Raw genomic sequence first — 18,253 nt, 5'->3', positions numbered from 1 at the left:
AGATTTTTTTTAAAGACAGAAGGGCATTGTTATGATCATCTTCTCTGATCTCCTGGGTTGCAAACCCAAACATCCAGAAATTATTAATCAGCCTCTACAAGAGGATTAAATATTCTGTTTTGAATCTGGTTAAACCCAGATATTCAAAGTTTCCACTCTTATTATTCATATTAACAAACATAAATAATAGTCTGTCCTGTAAAAGCTAGATATGAATGTCTCAGGATTTAATATGATGATTTGCAGATTGCATAAATTGAGATTTAGACAATTAAAGTACAAGGGAGCATTATCAATATGAGTTTGTTGTTGCTGTGTGCCTTCAACTTGTTTCTGACTTAAGATAACCCGATTTTCTCATCAAGGTTTGTTCAGACCGGGGGGGGGGTGCCTTCCTCTGAGGCTGAGAGAGTGTGACTTGTCCAATGTCACCCATTGAGTTTCCATGGCCCAGCTGGAATTGGAACCATGGTCTTCAGAGTCATAGTCCAACACTTAAACCTCTACAGGATGCTGGGTCACCATCAATATGAGAGTGTATGGATGAATGGATAGGTAGATAAATAAAAAAGTGTTCAATAAAAAAGTTCACTTTAAAAGGCACTGAGAAAATTAATACATCAAAAATGTTGTACACCTTGTGTGTGCTAGCCCCTGGATATACAAGCATACATGAATGTGTTTGCATGAGCACTGACAGTCTAATATGCCAGTTAGACAGCCAGTACCAATACAGCACTTTGATATGTCACTGTGTATCAGTTGCAATTTAATCACTAGGGTTGACCGTGATCAACTGTTATTTGTAGAGCAGCATATTGCTTGGAGTTCAAGAGATATTGACCAAGGCACTGAGTTGTTATGTCTTCTCTTCCTCTTTACACTAGCTGTCCTTCCTGCTTTGGAGGAAGGTAGAGAGGGGAAGTGGGGGGGGGGGGAGAAAAGAGGTCCAGATGGGAAGAAGACAGGTCCTGAAAAGACCACATAGTAACTAGGTCAGGTACTCCAGAGATTAAGGAAGCATGCTTCATCCCTGTGTGCAGGAGGCAGGGCAAGCAGCACACAATTACAAGGAATTAGAACAGCAACAAGTAGTTCAGATTTATCAGCTTTAATTGTCTATTGTCAGGACAGAGCTGCTCTTGTAGATCAGGCTGGTGCCAGTGCCTTAATACCTCTAATGGACTCTCCATTGTGGGATTATCTCTTCCAGGGGACAGTGTCTTTCTTTAAAAGTTATTGTTTTGGGATATGCAAGGACAAAAAGCAACAAAAATAAAAAGAAAAGCAGCTTCAATCTTTAGATATTTTCTAACACAGAGGGTCACATAACACTCTCTTCCCCCCCCCTCCCCTTTTGACATATTGTCTTCCTAAGGAAGTAGCTCAAGACTCTGAAGGTTTTCTGTCAGCAACCTGTATTCCTTTAGTGGAACTGAGAAACACCTATTTGAACATTAACCTTCTCCTCAGTGAGCCCCATTGGCAAAACAATAGCCTGTTGATAAAGGAGAAGATAAGAAAGAATGCATGGTTCTGGGGGGGGGGGGTCGCCTAGTTCTCGTAGTTTTAAAAGCTTTCCTGGATTTTGCAAAACAAACATTTAAACATTTGGAAAGGAGGATAAGGTGTCAGCTATTTAAGAAGAACAGATTAATTTATCATATTTATACATGCAGTTTCACTGGCTGGAAAAGGATGCAGCCATTACTGCCAGAAATTAAAATCTCCCTCCCTGGGGAGAAGAAAGAAAGTCCCTACGACATGTGGATACGATGAAGGGAAAAGAAGCTAAAACAGACATTTTCTAAATATGGCTTAGATTTTATTCTGCTTAATATCAAGAATCAGATTTTGAAATGAATAATGATTATAAATGTCGTTTGGATATTGTAGCATTTCCCCCTAATGTCATTTAGGCAAAAACAAGTTGCAGTTGCACAGCCTTGCATTTTAAGGTGATCTCTTAATGCTCATCTTTAAATGCAGTGGACCCACACCTCTTTAACTATCAACCCACTTCACTTCTAAGAAAGTTTTGTTTCTGCTTGCCTCTTTCTCACACATACATAATCTTGTTTTAAAGCATAATGAAAGTGTAAAGCACTGAATTAAATGATGATACAATGGACAGAAACACTGGGTTTATCTTAGGTTCAAATTACACTTTATGGATTGACTTAGAAAAAAGTATTGGCAAAGCCACTCCATGCTAACCACGATTATTTATGAAATATGAAGAACTAATGATCAAATTTTAAAAATCAAAAAACAAAACTGAACATCTTTGGAAAATAAGTACAATATTATTAATACTAATTATACAGCTGTAGCATTAGTATCCCCAAGCCATGTTAAGTGCTGGTTCAGCTAGCCTTCTAGGTGAAGAAAGGAGATGGAAGCACCATCAGTGATAGACTTCATTCATATTTATTAACATATAGGTAACTGGTCCACCTAAAAACGATTGGTTAGAAATTTCCAGCTGCTCTTGCAAAACTCCTGTTTCCAAGTTTTCTGTTGGTAGGGTGAGAATGAGGATTTAAAGCAGTTTAAATCTGTAGCATAGAACTTCCAAGTTAATGTTCTGAGCATTTATTAAGACATGGGCATTCATAAACTAGACAGGACATCTCAACACTGAATAGTTCCAACAGATTTTATGTAACCTTTTCTTAATGGAATTGTGAAATAAAGGTAGCATATAAATAGCATCTGTGCATGCCAGAGCTACATACTATCCTGGGTTGTAACACCTAAGGGATATAGATCCAAAACACATTGTAGAAATAATTCAGTTTGAGACTGCTTTAACGGCCCTGGCTCAGTGCTAGGGAATCCAGGGAACTTTAGTTTATTGTGGCACCAGAGCTCTTTGTCTTGTACTGTTTTATACCTGGAAGTGAGTCCCGCTGATTTTAATGATGCTCACATCTGAGTAGACACATGTAAGACTGCAATGCCAGTTAACTCATATAACACCTCTTTTACAAAATGTTTTTATTGATAGGGATAGTCCTTCTATATAGGAAGATGCCTTTGGGTCCAACCTATGAGGCAATTAATTGTGGCACTATGCATATTTAAATAACTTGAGCATCAGAATCATGGTGTTTGAGAATATTGCAAGAGCTACACTTGGTGCAGCAAAGCATAGCCAAAATAATATTGGAAGTGGTATGAACAAGTTATCCAGTATGCTCTATAAGGTACTGAAAGATGGCTATACTAATTTAGAGGTCTGTAGCTATGAGGTTTATAAACTCTAAATATTTGTGTTGTTAAACAATATAACATTTCTGGTAAATTCTAAATGTGTTGCTATTTTTCCTCGAAGAGGGAAATGTCTATCACATGACATTACCATGGATAATAGCATTCTTAAAATGACATTTGAAATCTGTAGTTTGTTCTTGAAATCCTTTAAATCCCTGACTGGAGCCTTAATGTTTTCCTTTGTGAAGCATAGTTCTTACCTGCAGGATTATTTCTCCCTCACACCCCATCAGACTTGTATCAAGATTTGCAGTAATGAAGATGGAACACTTTGAATTTAGGCAAAGGGAAGCTGTCTCTTCATTGTTGGGGTCCTTGCCAGAGATGCTCCCCAAAATAATGTTTACAATCATAAAGGTACTTATATGAAGTGAGAGAAAAGTGAAGGGATTTATTGCTGGGATTGATATGGTCAGTCAGTCCCTGCCATTGTTTGTGTAAGGAAGGGGAGGATGTGAAAATAGTTGTGCTTTAATCACTTTTGCACTTTAACACCCCCACAAAATCTTAATGAAACTTTTCATCAGTTGAAACTAATTTCATTGCAGAATGCCTCCTTTTCTATCCCCCTTTTAAAACTGACATTTATACAAAGGCAGAAGGAAAATGAAAAAGAAAAAAAACCTTGTTGCTGCTGCTGCTGCTGAAGCCTGAATAGCATCAATGTGCTGTTTGAGCTGAAGTGGCCGATAGCATCAAAGGAAGTGGGGTTGGGGTGAGGAGAGAGTTTCTGACATCACAGCCCTGCTGTTGCCATTCATGATTTGCTGTTCGGTTAGTGCAAAGAGAGAAATGCTGACTAATAAAGTTGAGGTTTCTGTGAACAGAGGGGGAAAATGAAAACATGATTAAAAAGTCCTCTTTCTGAAATGAACCACAGTGAGACTGCAAATTCCAGATGATAGTGCCTGCAGCGATGAGAGACTCGTCTGCAAAACTAACAAACTGCTAATCACTTAACACTTTTCTATAAACACATGACATGAGAAAAGTGTGTATGTAGATATATGTAGAACACTTGGGCAGCCAATAGTTATGAGGATATGTAAAGGACAAAAAAATATCATGGTATTTGCTACCATAGAGCCAACCTACTTCCAATGTATTCATGCTGATCTTTGCTGTAGGGCCGGTAGAGACGGCCCTTTAAGACGCCCTCGACACATGTTAGGGTTGCCTCTGGGTGGTGCTTCCAGATGCCCCTCAACTTTAGCACGTGATGAGGGTGTCAAAATGGCAGCGCCCTGTACAAAAGGCGGCGCCATTGTTACACAAGTGTCGTGCGACATTCGCGCAGCATTCGCACAGCGCCACACAGCACTTACGTAACGAGTGCAACAGTGGTGCACTTGTTATGCCACAGCTGCGGCGTAAAAAGAATCCACTTTTCGCAGGTTCCTTTTACTCCTCAGGGAAGCCACACAGTTCGGTGGCTGCGACTTCCCTGCAGAGAGAAAACAGGCACTGACAGGGCGCCGTTTTTAGGTGCTCTGTACCACACCTTAGTTACCAAAGCACCTGTGCCCTAAAACTGTGATTAAGTAAGACTCAAAAAGATAAAGGTAGCCCCTTGACATGAATGTCTAGTTGTAACCGACTGTAGGGGGCGATGCTCATCTCCGTTACTAAGCCGAAGAGCCAGCATTGTCTGAGGACTGTTCTGGTGGTCATGTGGCCAGCATGACTGTGCCAAATACTCTTACCTTCCCCTCCAAAGTAGTACCTATTTATCTACTTGCATTTGCATGCTTTCAAGTTGCTAGATTGGCCGAAGCTAGGACTAGTGACAGGGGCACACCCCATCATGCAGCATTTGGGCCTCAAACTGCCGATCTTCTGATCTTATGATTGCCAGCATTGGCATCTTAACCATTAAACCATCACATCCCATAATACATTCTATGGAAGGTAACTTACATAGTTATAAAATATCAGTAGTGATATTAGAGAAAATAATTCGAACACTTCTTTGTCTTCTGAACAGCCACAATGTTTTCATACAATTCTTACAATTTTTAATGATGTTGCTTACTTAATGACATTTATTACAATATTTTCATTAATCAAAACATCTCTGAGACCTATTCATGTCAAAACGAGACTTACATCTTGGTACATGTGTGGGGAGAAAGAGGTGGCTTCAGTATGACTAACTGCAATGCTTTTCTACCCCACTGGGGCCAGTTCCTGTTACCTTAACATCTTATTCACTGCCTCTGTAGGGCAGCTTCCCATGGTTAGCAGCAATATAGGTAGGCGGTTATCATGTAGGTTGAGTTATATGGTTGATTTCAACTTTGTTAACATTGTCCCACCACAGGAGATCAGTAACACTGCTATGAGAAGCATCCAGTTCAAGGAAACAGTCTGCACAGTTTGTTCCAGCAAATGTTAATGGAGCAATGCACAGAAACATCCTTGGCCATTCTAATTTAGGAGGTTGCAGCCAGTAACCTCATGGCTGCCATTTTAATTTCAATTGATAACATGGAAAAGAGGTCATGGGTTGTTTTGTGCTGTGTGATGGAACTGAACTTAACCAATGTTCTCCCCACCATCACACATTTAGATTTCTGAGTGTTCACAGGAATGTGATTCTGTACCAACTCAGAGTAAGTTTTTAAGCAGCAACTCTGCAGTTAGCAGTCATGCTACTCTTTGTCAGCATCAGTTAATTACCCAAGTCAAGGTGGCTGGATTTCTTTGCTTTAAACGAATGTTTCTTCCTAGTGCATATCCAATTACCTTTATACCCGTCAGCTTGATGCCCTTACCACCTTTCTTGTGGAATTACGTACCACTAACAGTTAAGCCAGGACACTTGTTTGGCGCTGTTGTCCTACTTACGTCCAATGGTATGAGTACTTCTCTATTAGAAGATGCCAAAGGTCTTTACACAGATATGTACTATTTTCAGTACCATGTCACCTAGAATGACAAATAATCCCTTTCACCTTCTACTCTAAGAACTTAGGCAAGTGATGGTGTGGTAAATGTGTCGGGGTGAATGATCTTTAACTTCACAGAATAAAAGAAGTGATGATTTCTCTGAGTAATATAAATTCTCACATAAACAGGTACTTGTGTTATTGTATTTTTATAGCAAGTCAAAACAGGTTTCTGCCTACATAAGAGGAAAGGCATGATAAAAACATGTCTGCAGATGTGATGTAAAAAGGAAAAGTAGGAGACTTGTCCTCCGGTGAACTGACTGGTGTTTGTAATATTGTGAGTGACTATAAATGGAGCTATGCATCCTTGCAAGTTGTTGTGAGCTGAAAGATTTCTCAGCAAAGAGCCAGGACCACTGAAGGAAGTTAGGCATCTGGTTTGTTTGGTAAAGAGAATTAGGAATGCAAGGTCTATGTGCTTCATAATAAACAAACAGGACATTGTATGCCATCATCACAGGATGTCCTTCCTTCAAGACAGCACACTAACATGGACAGGAGGGAAAAGAAATGACAAGAGTGCATGCCCCTCTAATTACTACCCACCAATACTTTTTTTTCATTAACAATGTGAGCTTTAAGCAATCATGTTTCATATACATTTTAATGATGGAGCTTTCTTTCACAACTGTTTAATATATGAGTACTTCTTTGGGAAAGCATGGTTAGGGTGGCACTTTTGGGGGTTTCTTTTTATTTTAAAAGACTAGCACAATGTCACAATTACATTTCTATACTTATTTAACTGGATCTTACTTCTGAGTAGACATGTATAGGATTACATTATAAATGAAATTCCTGACATTTAAAAAAAAACATGCAGGAAAGATATTTAAAAATAAGACAAACTGGGTGAAGCTACATAACAATATTATATTAGAATCAGTATTAGTACTACTAAAATCTTAGATGTGTTTTGTTTTTTTAGTCTTCAAAATACTTATTTCAGAGATGGAAATAAACGACACATAGAACAATTGTCTTGTTTTCTACTAAGTCCAGTGGTTCTATGTAGCAAGTGAACATTTCTAAGAAGACACAAAGATTATACCGTAAATTACACCACCAAATGTTTCCCCTTCAATAGAGGCTAAGTTAGGTGCAGGCAGAATGTTAACATGCCTAAATGTAACAGGAAAATATGTATTGGTGTGACTTGTAGAAAGGAAAAATTCCTTCTGACTGGATCAGAGTTTCATTGGATAATCTCTGTGTGAGTTACAGGTATAGCCACACCCCCTTTGTTGTTGGCAGCCGTGACTATGAGTAAATCAGAGATGAGTGGCTAATGGGAAACCTGAAACAGGGAGGAGAAAGGAAGAGTCTGTTTGGTTAACACAGACTGAAAGTATTGTATCATTCAGCCCTCCAGTGTCTCAAAGAAGTTAAAGCAGTAAGTGCAGCAGCACCTGTCTGACAGCAGAGAGAGAAAGACCAAGGGAGGCAAGCACAAGAAAAAGAGTTAACTCTCTAAGAGTGTGAGTCAGTATTACTTGAACCGAACAAGCAGAAAGCAGGAGAAATGTTTACTCTGTAGATATGTTTGAGACTTACCTGAAACGCCGTGCTGCTGGCTGGAAATATTTGTGGACTGTACCTTGGTAAGCAATTTTCTTCCTTCTTCTGAATCCAGGAGACAGATCCTTTTATCACTTTTCTGAATGAATATGGCACCGAACATGTTGAAAATGGGAAATGTTTTCTCTTGGAGGCTGTCTCTCAAGCTTAAGGGACTTTGTTTTCTGATGAGTAATTCTTTTTCACTGGTAGTGGCAACTGCCAGTTCACTGGGTTTCAGTATTACTTCTTTCTCCCAGCCTACAAAAGTGTTCAGTCTTGTTCAAATCATTCCAGAGTATGTGGAGTCAGTCTCATTAAGCCCATAAGTGTTGTGTGAAAAATGACTGAAGCTACCAAAGTTACAAGATGTGAAAACTGACTTTATTCTTTCAAACACTTTGTCTTGCCCAAAATATTTGAGTTTTAAATCTGACCCTACTTTATTTCAGTCCAAAAATCTTTAATAGAATTAGTAACACGGTGCTGGAGCTTGAAGTATTTAAGTTGGAAAGGTTGTCATTTAATCCAGTAACTTTATGCCAAGGAAAACAAAGTGATAGGTTACCATTATCTTTCTAATGGGCAAGTTTGCTGATCCTCAGATGACCTAGCTTTTAGACCGAATGTTGTGTTTATTTATTTTTCTTAGAATACTAGTACACTGCTCTATTTTAGACATCCCCTCCAAAAAAAGGGGAAAAAAGAAAGAAAACTGTCATGCTGTTTTATTTAAATGACTGTGGGGTTGTTGTTTTTCAAAGCGGGAGACAAACAGGAATAATAAGTAGTAACATTTACAGCAACCCTTTAAGCTAGACTTTTGTCATTAGACTTGTGGAGGGAGGACTGCAGCTGAGAGACAATTGTTCCACTTTGGATATTTAGGGCATGCCATAGCTGACTTTGAACCATGGGGCCTTTTGGCCCATCCTGAGAACATGCCACCAAACAGAATTATCAGGGAGCTTCATATCTTCAAAATTAAAGTTTATTTAAGGATTTTGTCTTTCCTTCTGTAGAAAGGGTAAGAAAACACAATTCTTTTGTGGTGTGGGGTTTTCCTGATAAATGTTTCTAGTTATTTCAGAAGGCTGTTTCTGGAGTGATGCTGACAGGATGCAATCTCCCTTACTTAGCTTTCCATGCCAGAGGATAAGAGGATGTCAATTGGGGGGGGGGGGGGGGGTTGTTTTTGAAAGTTGTTTGTGTGTTGGAAGCTGGTGGGAAAGTTCAGCCTTCCCCATTTGGAAAAGGCTAGGCTGGGTTCCGCTCTTCCAGCCTGCACTTTCCATTTTTAGCTCATTCAGACGCAGACAGCAGTTCCTTCCTTTTCCTTTCCTTGTTTGTGACACTTTTCTAAGGGAGATTTTCCTCAGATTCTTTTGCACACAAAAGTCTTGAGTTTTCCATTGTCTTCCTCTCCATTCAGATATTTAGGGAAGGTCCTATTCATAAGTGCACGCATGTAAAATTTTGGCATTATTTTGGTGGTGGTGGTTGTGATTGCCAGCCGCCACCTCTTGAAACTATTACTTCAGGGAAGATACCTCAGTATATACAGCAGTTCAAGCTGTTCTGTCCCTGATCCCTTCAATGTCCTCAGTGTGACACCAGGTAGCCATTTAGAACACACTGCTAAAGATACTGAGAAGAGAATGAGAAGTAAATGTGATTTTCTTTTCCAGGCTGCCACACTGTGTAGATCACATATTGTGAATCACAGAGCACTGAGAAAAGAGACAAAGTTGATAATGAAAATGGACATGAAGGATGCTGACATGACTCTATGGACAGAAGCTGAATTTGAAGACAAGTGTACATATATTGTAAATGATCACCTCACGGAGCCTGGCACAGAAGGGTGCCCTATAACCCAGGCTGAGTCTTCCTTGCCAAGGAACTTGATTTTCAAATATGCTGAAAATGGCAAAGAGGTAAGAATGGGTTCATCAAGGATAAGTGCAACCTCATCCACCCAAATCACACGCTTCTTGAAATTGGGAATGTGTTTTTGATTTCTTCTTTCATACTTGGGCACCATCGGTTTTTAAGGCTGTTCTTCAGGATCACATTAAAAATGTGGGGAAAATTCTAGCAATTCTAGTATCCTGTATTAAGAAAATTCAAACACTTCCAGACTGGCACATAGCTCCTGTCTTTGATATATGTCTGTCTGTCTGCTTGTCCCTAAATTTCTTTAAATGATGATGAGTCCAAAAATTTCATCATAGACTATTGTAGCTTAGAATTAACCCCTTTAATTAAAGAGCCAGATATGCCTAGTTCACCATATTCTGCTGTGGAAGAATACTGTATTAAAATGAGCTGAGATATATATTGCATTATTAAACTGAGTTTTTTGCTAGCTTTTTGTATCCTTTTGGTCTTCTGAGATGATGAGCCTCTGACCAGATCATTCTGTCAGTACCCTGTATTTATGTGTCTTCTTTATCTAGGGCAGAATGCCTTTATTTGTAGCTGTATATTTCAGTCCAGGTCTCTAGAGTGGGTGCATTCCTTGTTGTTGTTTCAAAAGGGCTGAGGGGAAAAATTAGCCTAGATGAGCAATTGGTTGTCTGTTTATTCCTTCCTTCATAAAGAGTAGCTATTATAGCTAGGCGTGATGTTCAGCTGGCTAATAATGGTAGGGACAGCCCAGCATTTTTGTCCCTGTCCTGCAACTTGTGGTGGAACTGCTATAACCTGTGCGTCTACTGTGGCTAAATAAACTGACCACAGTGCTAAGGAAGGGAGTAAATTCATACCTTCTGTGTAGTTATTAAAAGTATTATAAAACAAATAACATGGAAAGGCTCCCATACAGAACTAGGACCAGACCTTCAGCTGATATAAATCAGTACTCTGTTATCACTGTTGTTGGGGTTCCCAGAAAATTTGTAAAAGGCAAGTTATCCCAGCCAATAGGCCAAAGAAAATAGAAGCTTTAAAAATGTCCCAGGTATGCTGAGAAGAAGCTGTAACAGGTGATGAAGCTGTACTATTTTGTGAAATATGCTTAGCAATTGACTGATCAGCCCAAGCATGAACTCAGATGAAGTAACTTGATAATAGTGTCTGTGTGTTTGAGTGCATCTGTTTGTGCATGTTGAAATAGTCCTTTTGTTTGGTTTAAACTTAATTGCTATGTCATAAGCAAAGTTATTTTGTGAAGTCGAAGGCTTTCATGGTTGGCATCCATAGTTTTTTGTGGGTTTTTCGGGCTATGCGGCCATGTTCTAGAAGAGTTTCTTCCTGACATTTCGCCAGGAAATGCTGAGGATGCCAGCCACAGATGCTGGTGAAACGTCAGGAAGACACTTTTTTAGAACATGGCCGCATAGCCTGAAAAACCCACAAAAAACTACCAAAGTTATTTTTTTAAAAAAATTGCTTGGTCCATGTTGACAAATTTGTGTGTATAATGTGTCTTTTTACATTATAGCATTCTTTTGCAATGATTGGCAAGATTGTTTCAAATAGTGGCTTTGAGTTTGGGAACAGTGCTTGCTGTTTCTCATCAAGTGTTAAATATATGAAATGTATCAAGGGAACCTCTGGGTAGACAATGCCCTCCATTTGGTTTTCTTTCTGTTTTCTTATGCAAAGTGGAAAGGAAATATGTATTCTTTCTTGAATCTGTAACATTTAATTTCCCTTCAAGATCAGGATATCTATACATTTATTTATTATAACCATGGCCTAACCATTCGTTACAAGCTTTGGGTTGTTTCTGTCTTGCAACATTCCCAAGAGAATGTTGGGTAGTACCAATATTTGATGGAAGGGGAATAAATAGGCAGGAAGAGTGTGAGCTGTTCAAAGCTACTTCTCATGGCTAGATTATATTGCTGATGTCCTGCATCAGAATCAAGGTTTTCAGTTGATTGACACTGGTTCTTCCCACTAATAGGGAAGCAGCAGTAGAAATTTGCTTTGTTTCCCTGTGTAATATAATGTTGATCTAACTCAGGGTAGTGTACAAAGAAATGTGTTCTGATCTGAACATTTTAAGTCTAGGTTGAGGCTAAAGAATTTTGGGAAATTCTGACAGCGGAACTCTTTTTTTTTTTTTGGTTACGATTACTCAAACAGCCTCACATGTAATGACACAAGCAATGAGCTGTTTTTACAGAGAAAAACATGCTTATGAAATATGATTGACGTCATTAAGCAATGTATTTAGAGTAATGTTCCAGAAGCCTGAAGATCTTCCTTGTATTCTGCATGTGCACCTTCGTGTGCCTGGGTTTTGGCTTTTCTAATAAAAGGTGGGGTTTTGTTGCTTTGCTAAACCTACAACCCCACCTTTTATTGAAAAGGTAAGACACACCACAGAATGTCAAGTGGATGGCTTTTGTTAGTGATTATCCTAAGAAGCTGTTTTTAGTTAAGTAGTTACAAAATGAGTTGGCATGATTTTAAAGCTACTTATTCCAGTTCTTATTGTTGGATGTTTATTTATTGAGGGCACTCATTCTATGGTATGTGCATGTCTTTGATTTGGTTTTCACAGCTAAACCATTTCTTTCTATTGAGATATGTAAAGTACAGACCATGAACAGGCAATTGATCTGTACTGTAAATAATTCAGAATAATATTTCTTTGAATGTTTCTATACCATTATTTAGCTGAATCTCCCAAACTATTTTCCATTTAAAATAACAGTGCTCAGTAGATTTCAAAGCAGTAGGAAGAGATGAAGATTTGGGGGGGGGGGGGGGGGGGATGTAGTAGAACCTTTATGACTAACTGGTTTTTACTTTTGCATGAGCTTTCATGGATATAAACTCACTTCTTCGAATGCAGTACCTGTACAGAGTATTATCTGCAAAAAAATCAACAACATTAAAACAGAGTAACAGCCAGATATAAATTAAGGCCAGGGAATGAAAGAAGCTGGATGATGAAAAACACCCTATACAAATAGAAGGGTTGGCCTCAAGCAAATCTTTCTGGAGGGAACTGTCCAAACACCGGTAGCTACAACAGAGAAGGTCCTATCTAGGATCATCATAAAGAGCCTACAGAATGGTTTCTACTGAAGACTATTGGGAAAAGGAGGTCCTCTGAGATAGCCTTGTTGTTGTTTTTGTGGCCCTTCAGATTGTTTCTGTGAACCCTAAAGTCTGAGGATCCTATCATGGGGTTTTCTGGCAAGATTTGTTCAGAGAAAGTTTGCCATTGCCTTTCTCTGTAGCTGAGAGAGCATCATTTCCCCAAGGTCATTGAGTAGGTTTCCATGGCTGAGTGGAGATTTGAACCCTGGTTTCCAGAGCTGTAGTCAGATTCTAAAACTGCTACATAATACTGGCTCTTTAAGATAGCCTGGCTCTAATTATTTAAGAGCTTTTAAAAGCCTTGAATTCAGCCTGGAAATTCATGTGGTTATTGTATGATTTGGTGAGATGCATGCAAGCCCATTTACTAACCAAGCTGTAGAAGCTGAGAGCTGTCTTCAGAGGCAACCCACATACAATACACTTCTCATTATTAGAGCTACACTTAAGGAACTGGCATAATAATTTCAAATATTCATCATTTTTAATAATGCTTAAAAAATTATCCGTCCTATCCAAAGGAAGCTCAACATAAGCAATACAAGCATTCAGACAAAATATGTTTTCCCTACACCTACACATTTACATATCTTCCCTACATATAAAAAACAGCTGTTAATTTTGTTGCTGCTTATATGTATGAAGGAAACAATATGAAAACATTTCCTCTCACTCCACCCTTTTAAAAAGAATAAATTATAGGATGTAAACCATCTTTTCAGCTGCATCATTCTTTCACTGAGTGTTGTTGAAAAACAAAGGAATGAAAGTGTGTATTGTTCAAAACAAAAAGCTCAGAACAAGGCATCATGGTAACAGTGGGGAAGTGGAGGTTAAATTAACAGGGAGCTAAAATTAAACCATTCTTACTCCAACACCTGGCCCTGAATCCAGTTCCTACTTGTCTGAGGGTTTTGCTTTGTTTAATGTTGTATCGGTGTTGTATCGGTACCCTCTAAAAGAAGTAACAGCATGTGAATTTAACTACTGTAACTCCATCTTGTGCATGTTGTCCTTCTAATAAGAAACCTTATTCAATTTGGGTATCTGATATTCAAAGAAGAAACCTTATTAGATAACAGATACCCATGGTCCCTTTTAATAATAATACTAATAATATAGAAAATGTGGAATTCTGATTCTTGTCTAGAGGCTGCAGCTTGTCAGGGTGTGCTCTGTGAGAATCTAGTGACAAAGACAAATGTGGTGAGACAGCCAAAAGGTCGGTGATGCTCATAAAGCATCTAGAAAGTAGCTTCTGTAAGGACATCTGAAGCATAAGAGTGTTGAATCTTTTCAACCGTGCAATGACGTGTTTATAAAAGGCCTACAGTAGCTATTCTCTAGCAATAATTCATTAGGACTACTGGTTAGATTCAACAGTTTTCTTCCTAGCTTTCAGAAACATCGTGTCTTTTAAAAGTTGCCTTCCTTTGTTCCTTTAGATATTTACAAACTCCCTCAACCAACCCAAGGTCGTTCAAGGTAATAAGTTAGATAAAACAATAACAATAATAAATTTAAAAACATAAATACATTGAAACAGTGAACTAAAAACAGAAATAGGTATATTCTTTAGGATGAACCATAGTGAACACTGAAATAAAAGCTTAACCGAAAAATAGTCTTTGCACACTAAGTGGCAGGTCCATGGTAAAGAGGAGGCTGATGTAACTCCCCAAGAGGCATGAACAATCAGGGTGCAGCTGTGGAAAAGACCACATTTCTTTTATTTGCCAGCCTAAACTCTCCAGGTGATAGGAGATTAACATTCCCAGGTAATAAGAAAGTTCATACAGGAAGAGGCAGTCCTTCAAATAACCTGATCCCAAGCCAGTTAGGGCTTTAAATGTAAAAATCAGCTCCTTCAGTTGGCCTCAGAAACAAGCTTGAATGCAGAAAAGCTGGTACATGGCTGGTGCCATGTGAAATATAACATCCACAATAAACAAATCTGCCTGCTGCATTTTGTGCTTGCTATAAATTCTGAATAACTTTAACGGATAGACCCATTTAGAACACATTTTGGTAGCGCAGATGAGAGACTACTAAAATATGGTACAGCTGACATACCAAACAAAACTGGGTGAAGACAGTCCTGCGCACTGTCATCACCAGGCCTTGCAACAGCAGTATTAGATGCAAGAACACTCCCAATCTGCAAACCTGATCCCTCAGAGGAATGGAGAAGCAGTGGCATCCCCAACCTGGGTGTCACCCAGTGTGTGGGGTGCTGCTGGAGGCGGGGTAGTGGCCTCAGCTCTCTCCTTTGCCACATCAGAAGTCTTCCCATCTCATGGAGAGGCTTCCTGTTCCAGCAAGTCAGGAGAGGTGGGTTTAGGCCTCTTCTTTGCCAACATGGTGAAGGTCTCCTTGTGAGGTGGATTCCCTGCCCCATCTAGCTGGAGGTGGCAAGCTCAGGCTTCTCCTTTGATGTGATGAGAATTCCTGCCCTGTTGCAACAAGCTGGGAGGGGTTTGGGCCTCTCCTTTGCTGTGGTGGCAGAGATCCTCTTCATGAGGAGGCCTTCCCCACCATGGCAAAGCCAGAACAGGTGCACTGGGCCCTCCTCACCCTGTAGTGGAAGGAGAGCTCCACCAGGTGTCACCCCTCTTTTGGGGTGTCACCTGGTGTGGAACACAGTCCTCACACCCCCTAATGATGCCACTGGTGAGAACAGATTGTACTTCCATTTTGGGGTGAGTTTGCCTAGTGACCCACAAGACTTTGAACTTGATCCCCATTTCATATGCTCACTTCCAGTCTGACCGTATCCACTTTGTAGTTCAAGACTTTCACAGCTTACATGCAATGAGAGGTAGGTAGGTAGAAGGAACTGAGTATTATCAGCATATTATGGTACTCAAATCCATGAAGACTTAAACTACAAAAATCTGGTCCATTTTAAAGGTACTACAAGGCTCCTTTTTCTTTCCTCTCCCTTTTCATGCTACATCTAATTCTCAACTTCAGAAGCATATGATGCTCAATTATCTGCCCCTGAAACACCCAGAAAAAGGGTTGAACTCCCTCTATCCAGTTCTTGTCCCAAAACTAGGCCTGAAAATAGACTGAAAGGGATCTGAACAACGAATTTCATCATAGAGTGGCGTGCAGGCACAACTTATCTCCAGTGTAGTAGCAGAAAAGTAATGCATACATTCAGCAGAGAAGCATTTTTTAATTTCTACACATAATAAACACACACACTCAAACCTCTTGCTACAGTCTGTTAGTCAAGAAAACAGCAGCTTCCCTTCCTTTTCTGTATGCTGGTAGCTGGCTTTTAAACTGGTTGAGAAAGGATAAAATCAGTGTCATGAGTTTATATCAAGTGAAAATGCAATTCACCCTGTAAGGAAAGACAAATAATGTCCATCAGTGGTTTTGTGTACCTTAGGTTTGTACGTTTAATATATGAAGGGGAAATTACTATAGAACCCAAACTGATATTTTCATGGGTAGAAATAAGAGTAAGAATGCATTATTAATTCCACACTGCTGTACCTTTAGTGTGGAAAATGTACTGGCATGTTCATAATTTTTGCCATTTTATGCATATAACTTTACCATACCACCTGTAGGACTCATTTCAAAAATATATTTAAAATACTGATGTGAAAATTTGAAAGAGAAGAGATGCCAAAGCCGCATTCCTAACATTCATAAGAGCTCCTGTTAGTCTTTAGAGAGTTTGCAGTGTGTTATCTAGATGTTCTAACTTCCTACAGAATCATTACAAAGCAGGTGTGCTTAATGACACCTTGTGGACAAATCTGAAATGCCAATTTATGCCTGTATTTCAGTAACCAACCACAAAGAGATTTGCAGTAATTTTTCCTAAACTTTGTGTACAACCAAAATCCATTAGGATCACTAAAAAAGCATGGTAATACAAGATTACCAATTCATCATGATAGGAATAATTCTGCTCTTGCTTGTGAATCCTGCTAACCAATCTCTTTCTAGTCTGAGCTAAAACTCAAGGATGTAATGAACTTTTCTAATGTTCAGGATTTCTGCTTCATTGCTACTTGGTTTTGCCTCATAGATAAATCACTGGAAGTACAATTTAGATATAAGCATTCTAAAATACATTTGTTAAAGCATCCACTTAATTACTGTTTATGAAGTACAGGACTATCTCAACATGTTGTGAAAGAGTTGTGTGCTGTTTACAGTAAATGTCAGAGCAGTGCTATGTCACAGTGGCCAAACACGGAAGGCCCTTTCTGTTCAAGAGGTTTTTAATGTTTGGTGCACATAGTCTAAATATTTTCCCTTAAAACTGAACTTCTAGTGTACATCTTCCCAGTCACTTGGATGTGTGTGCATTTTGTCCCTGAATAGTTGTTCCCCCCCCCCCCCCCTCACATACCACACCCAGTATTGTAAAATGTAACTTGGGATAACACCTCAGGACTCTGCTGACTAGATCCCTTAAAATATGCCATAATAAATCTTTAAGGTGCCACTGGATTCTTGTTTTCATTTCAACAGACAATAATAGGCATCCCTCTGGAAACAAGTTATTGTTGTGATTGCCTTGGACTATGTTACTGTATGTAGTTTTCTGATGCATTCGTTGGCTGTTGCCTGTGAAAGGATTGGTAACAAGCAACACAGCCTTTTCTTTATCCCCCACTGATTGTGTTCACATTCCCCTGCCCCCTAACAATAGTCTCAGAAGTTGTGAAATTTGTATGACATTTTAAAAAAGAATCTGGAAAGACTGTAAGCTCTAGTAACTGTGAAAGTGTACGTTCATCAGGCACAACAGAATGAGAGAGAGAGAGAGAGAGAGAAAGAACCAGCAAGTCAAGCGATATAGTTGATACTAGTAAAGAGAAAGAACATCAGGCCTGGAAGATGCATCCCATCCATCCTCTTAGGCCTCCAGTATGCTAACATACCCATTTGCCACCTGTTCCATCCTCCCACTCACTGTACTTCATGGAAATAGGATATTACAGTATAATCTTCCAAAACACTCTATTTAGAGCATAAAATACTGTTGGAGCATGCTTTGAATGATTATACAAAAATCCCCTAACCGTTTCTGTTTGACAAGTTCCACGTCATACTGATTCCTAGATGTTCTTTAAACTTCAGCATACATTTGAATTAAACATTAAATATTGTGCCCTCTTGCTTACCTATTTTCTCTAGGTTGAACACTATGTAAGAGCAAAAACTTACTTTACAGTCAGATGTCAAGTACATTTCATATAGTAGTTGTGAACTTTTCTTGAAAGTTTAACAGAATGTATATGAAGGTAGATGGGGAAAGCTAGAAGAACATCTGCCTTTTTCACCTCTATGAAAAATGCACAAGAGTGACAAAAATAAACTCAGCCATTGGACATGTTACTATTTGTTCATATTCATTTCTGAAAGTCCCTCTTCAG

General features: G+C 39.1%; 1 protein-coding gene across 2 annotated transcripts in view; it reads left to right on the top strand.

The window, feature by feature from the left end:
• PRDM1 (PR/SET domain 1) overlaps positions 1-18,253 on the top strand; it is a 40,263-nt gene that overhangs the window by 1,885 nt on the left and 20,125 nt on the right. The window contains exons 1-2 of one of the 2 annotated variants that reach the window (XM_042454014.1): positions 7,647-7,828; positions 9,473-9,721. In XM_042454014.1, the coding sequence (XP_042309948.1) occupies positions 9,539-9,721 (183 nt within the window). In that variant the 5' untranslated portion in view covers positions 7,647-7,828; positions 9,473-9,538. Of the gene's footprint in view, positions 1-7,646; positions 7,829-9,472; positions 9,722-18,253 lie in introns of those variants that run through there. The other variant, XM_042453933.1, reaches the window with a different exon arrangement.

This window comes from Sceloporus undulatus, chromosome 1, assembly GCF_019175285.1.
Source record: "Sceloporus undulatus isolate JIND9_A2432 ecotype Alabama chromosome 1, SceUnd_v1.1, whole genome shotgun sequence".
NCBI lineage: Eukaryota > Metazoa > Chordata > Lepidosauria > Squamata > Phrynosomatidae > Sceloporus > Sceloporus undulatus.
This window is presented reverse-complemented; position numbering and strand designations above follow the sequence as displayed.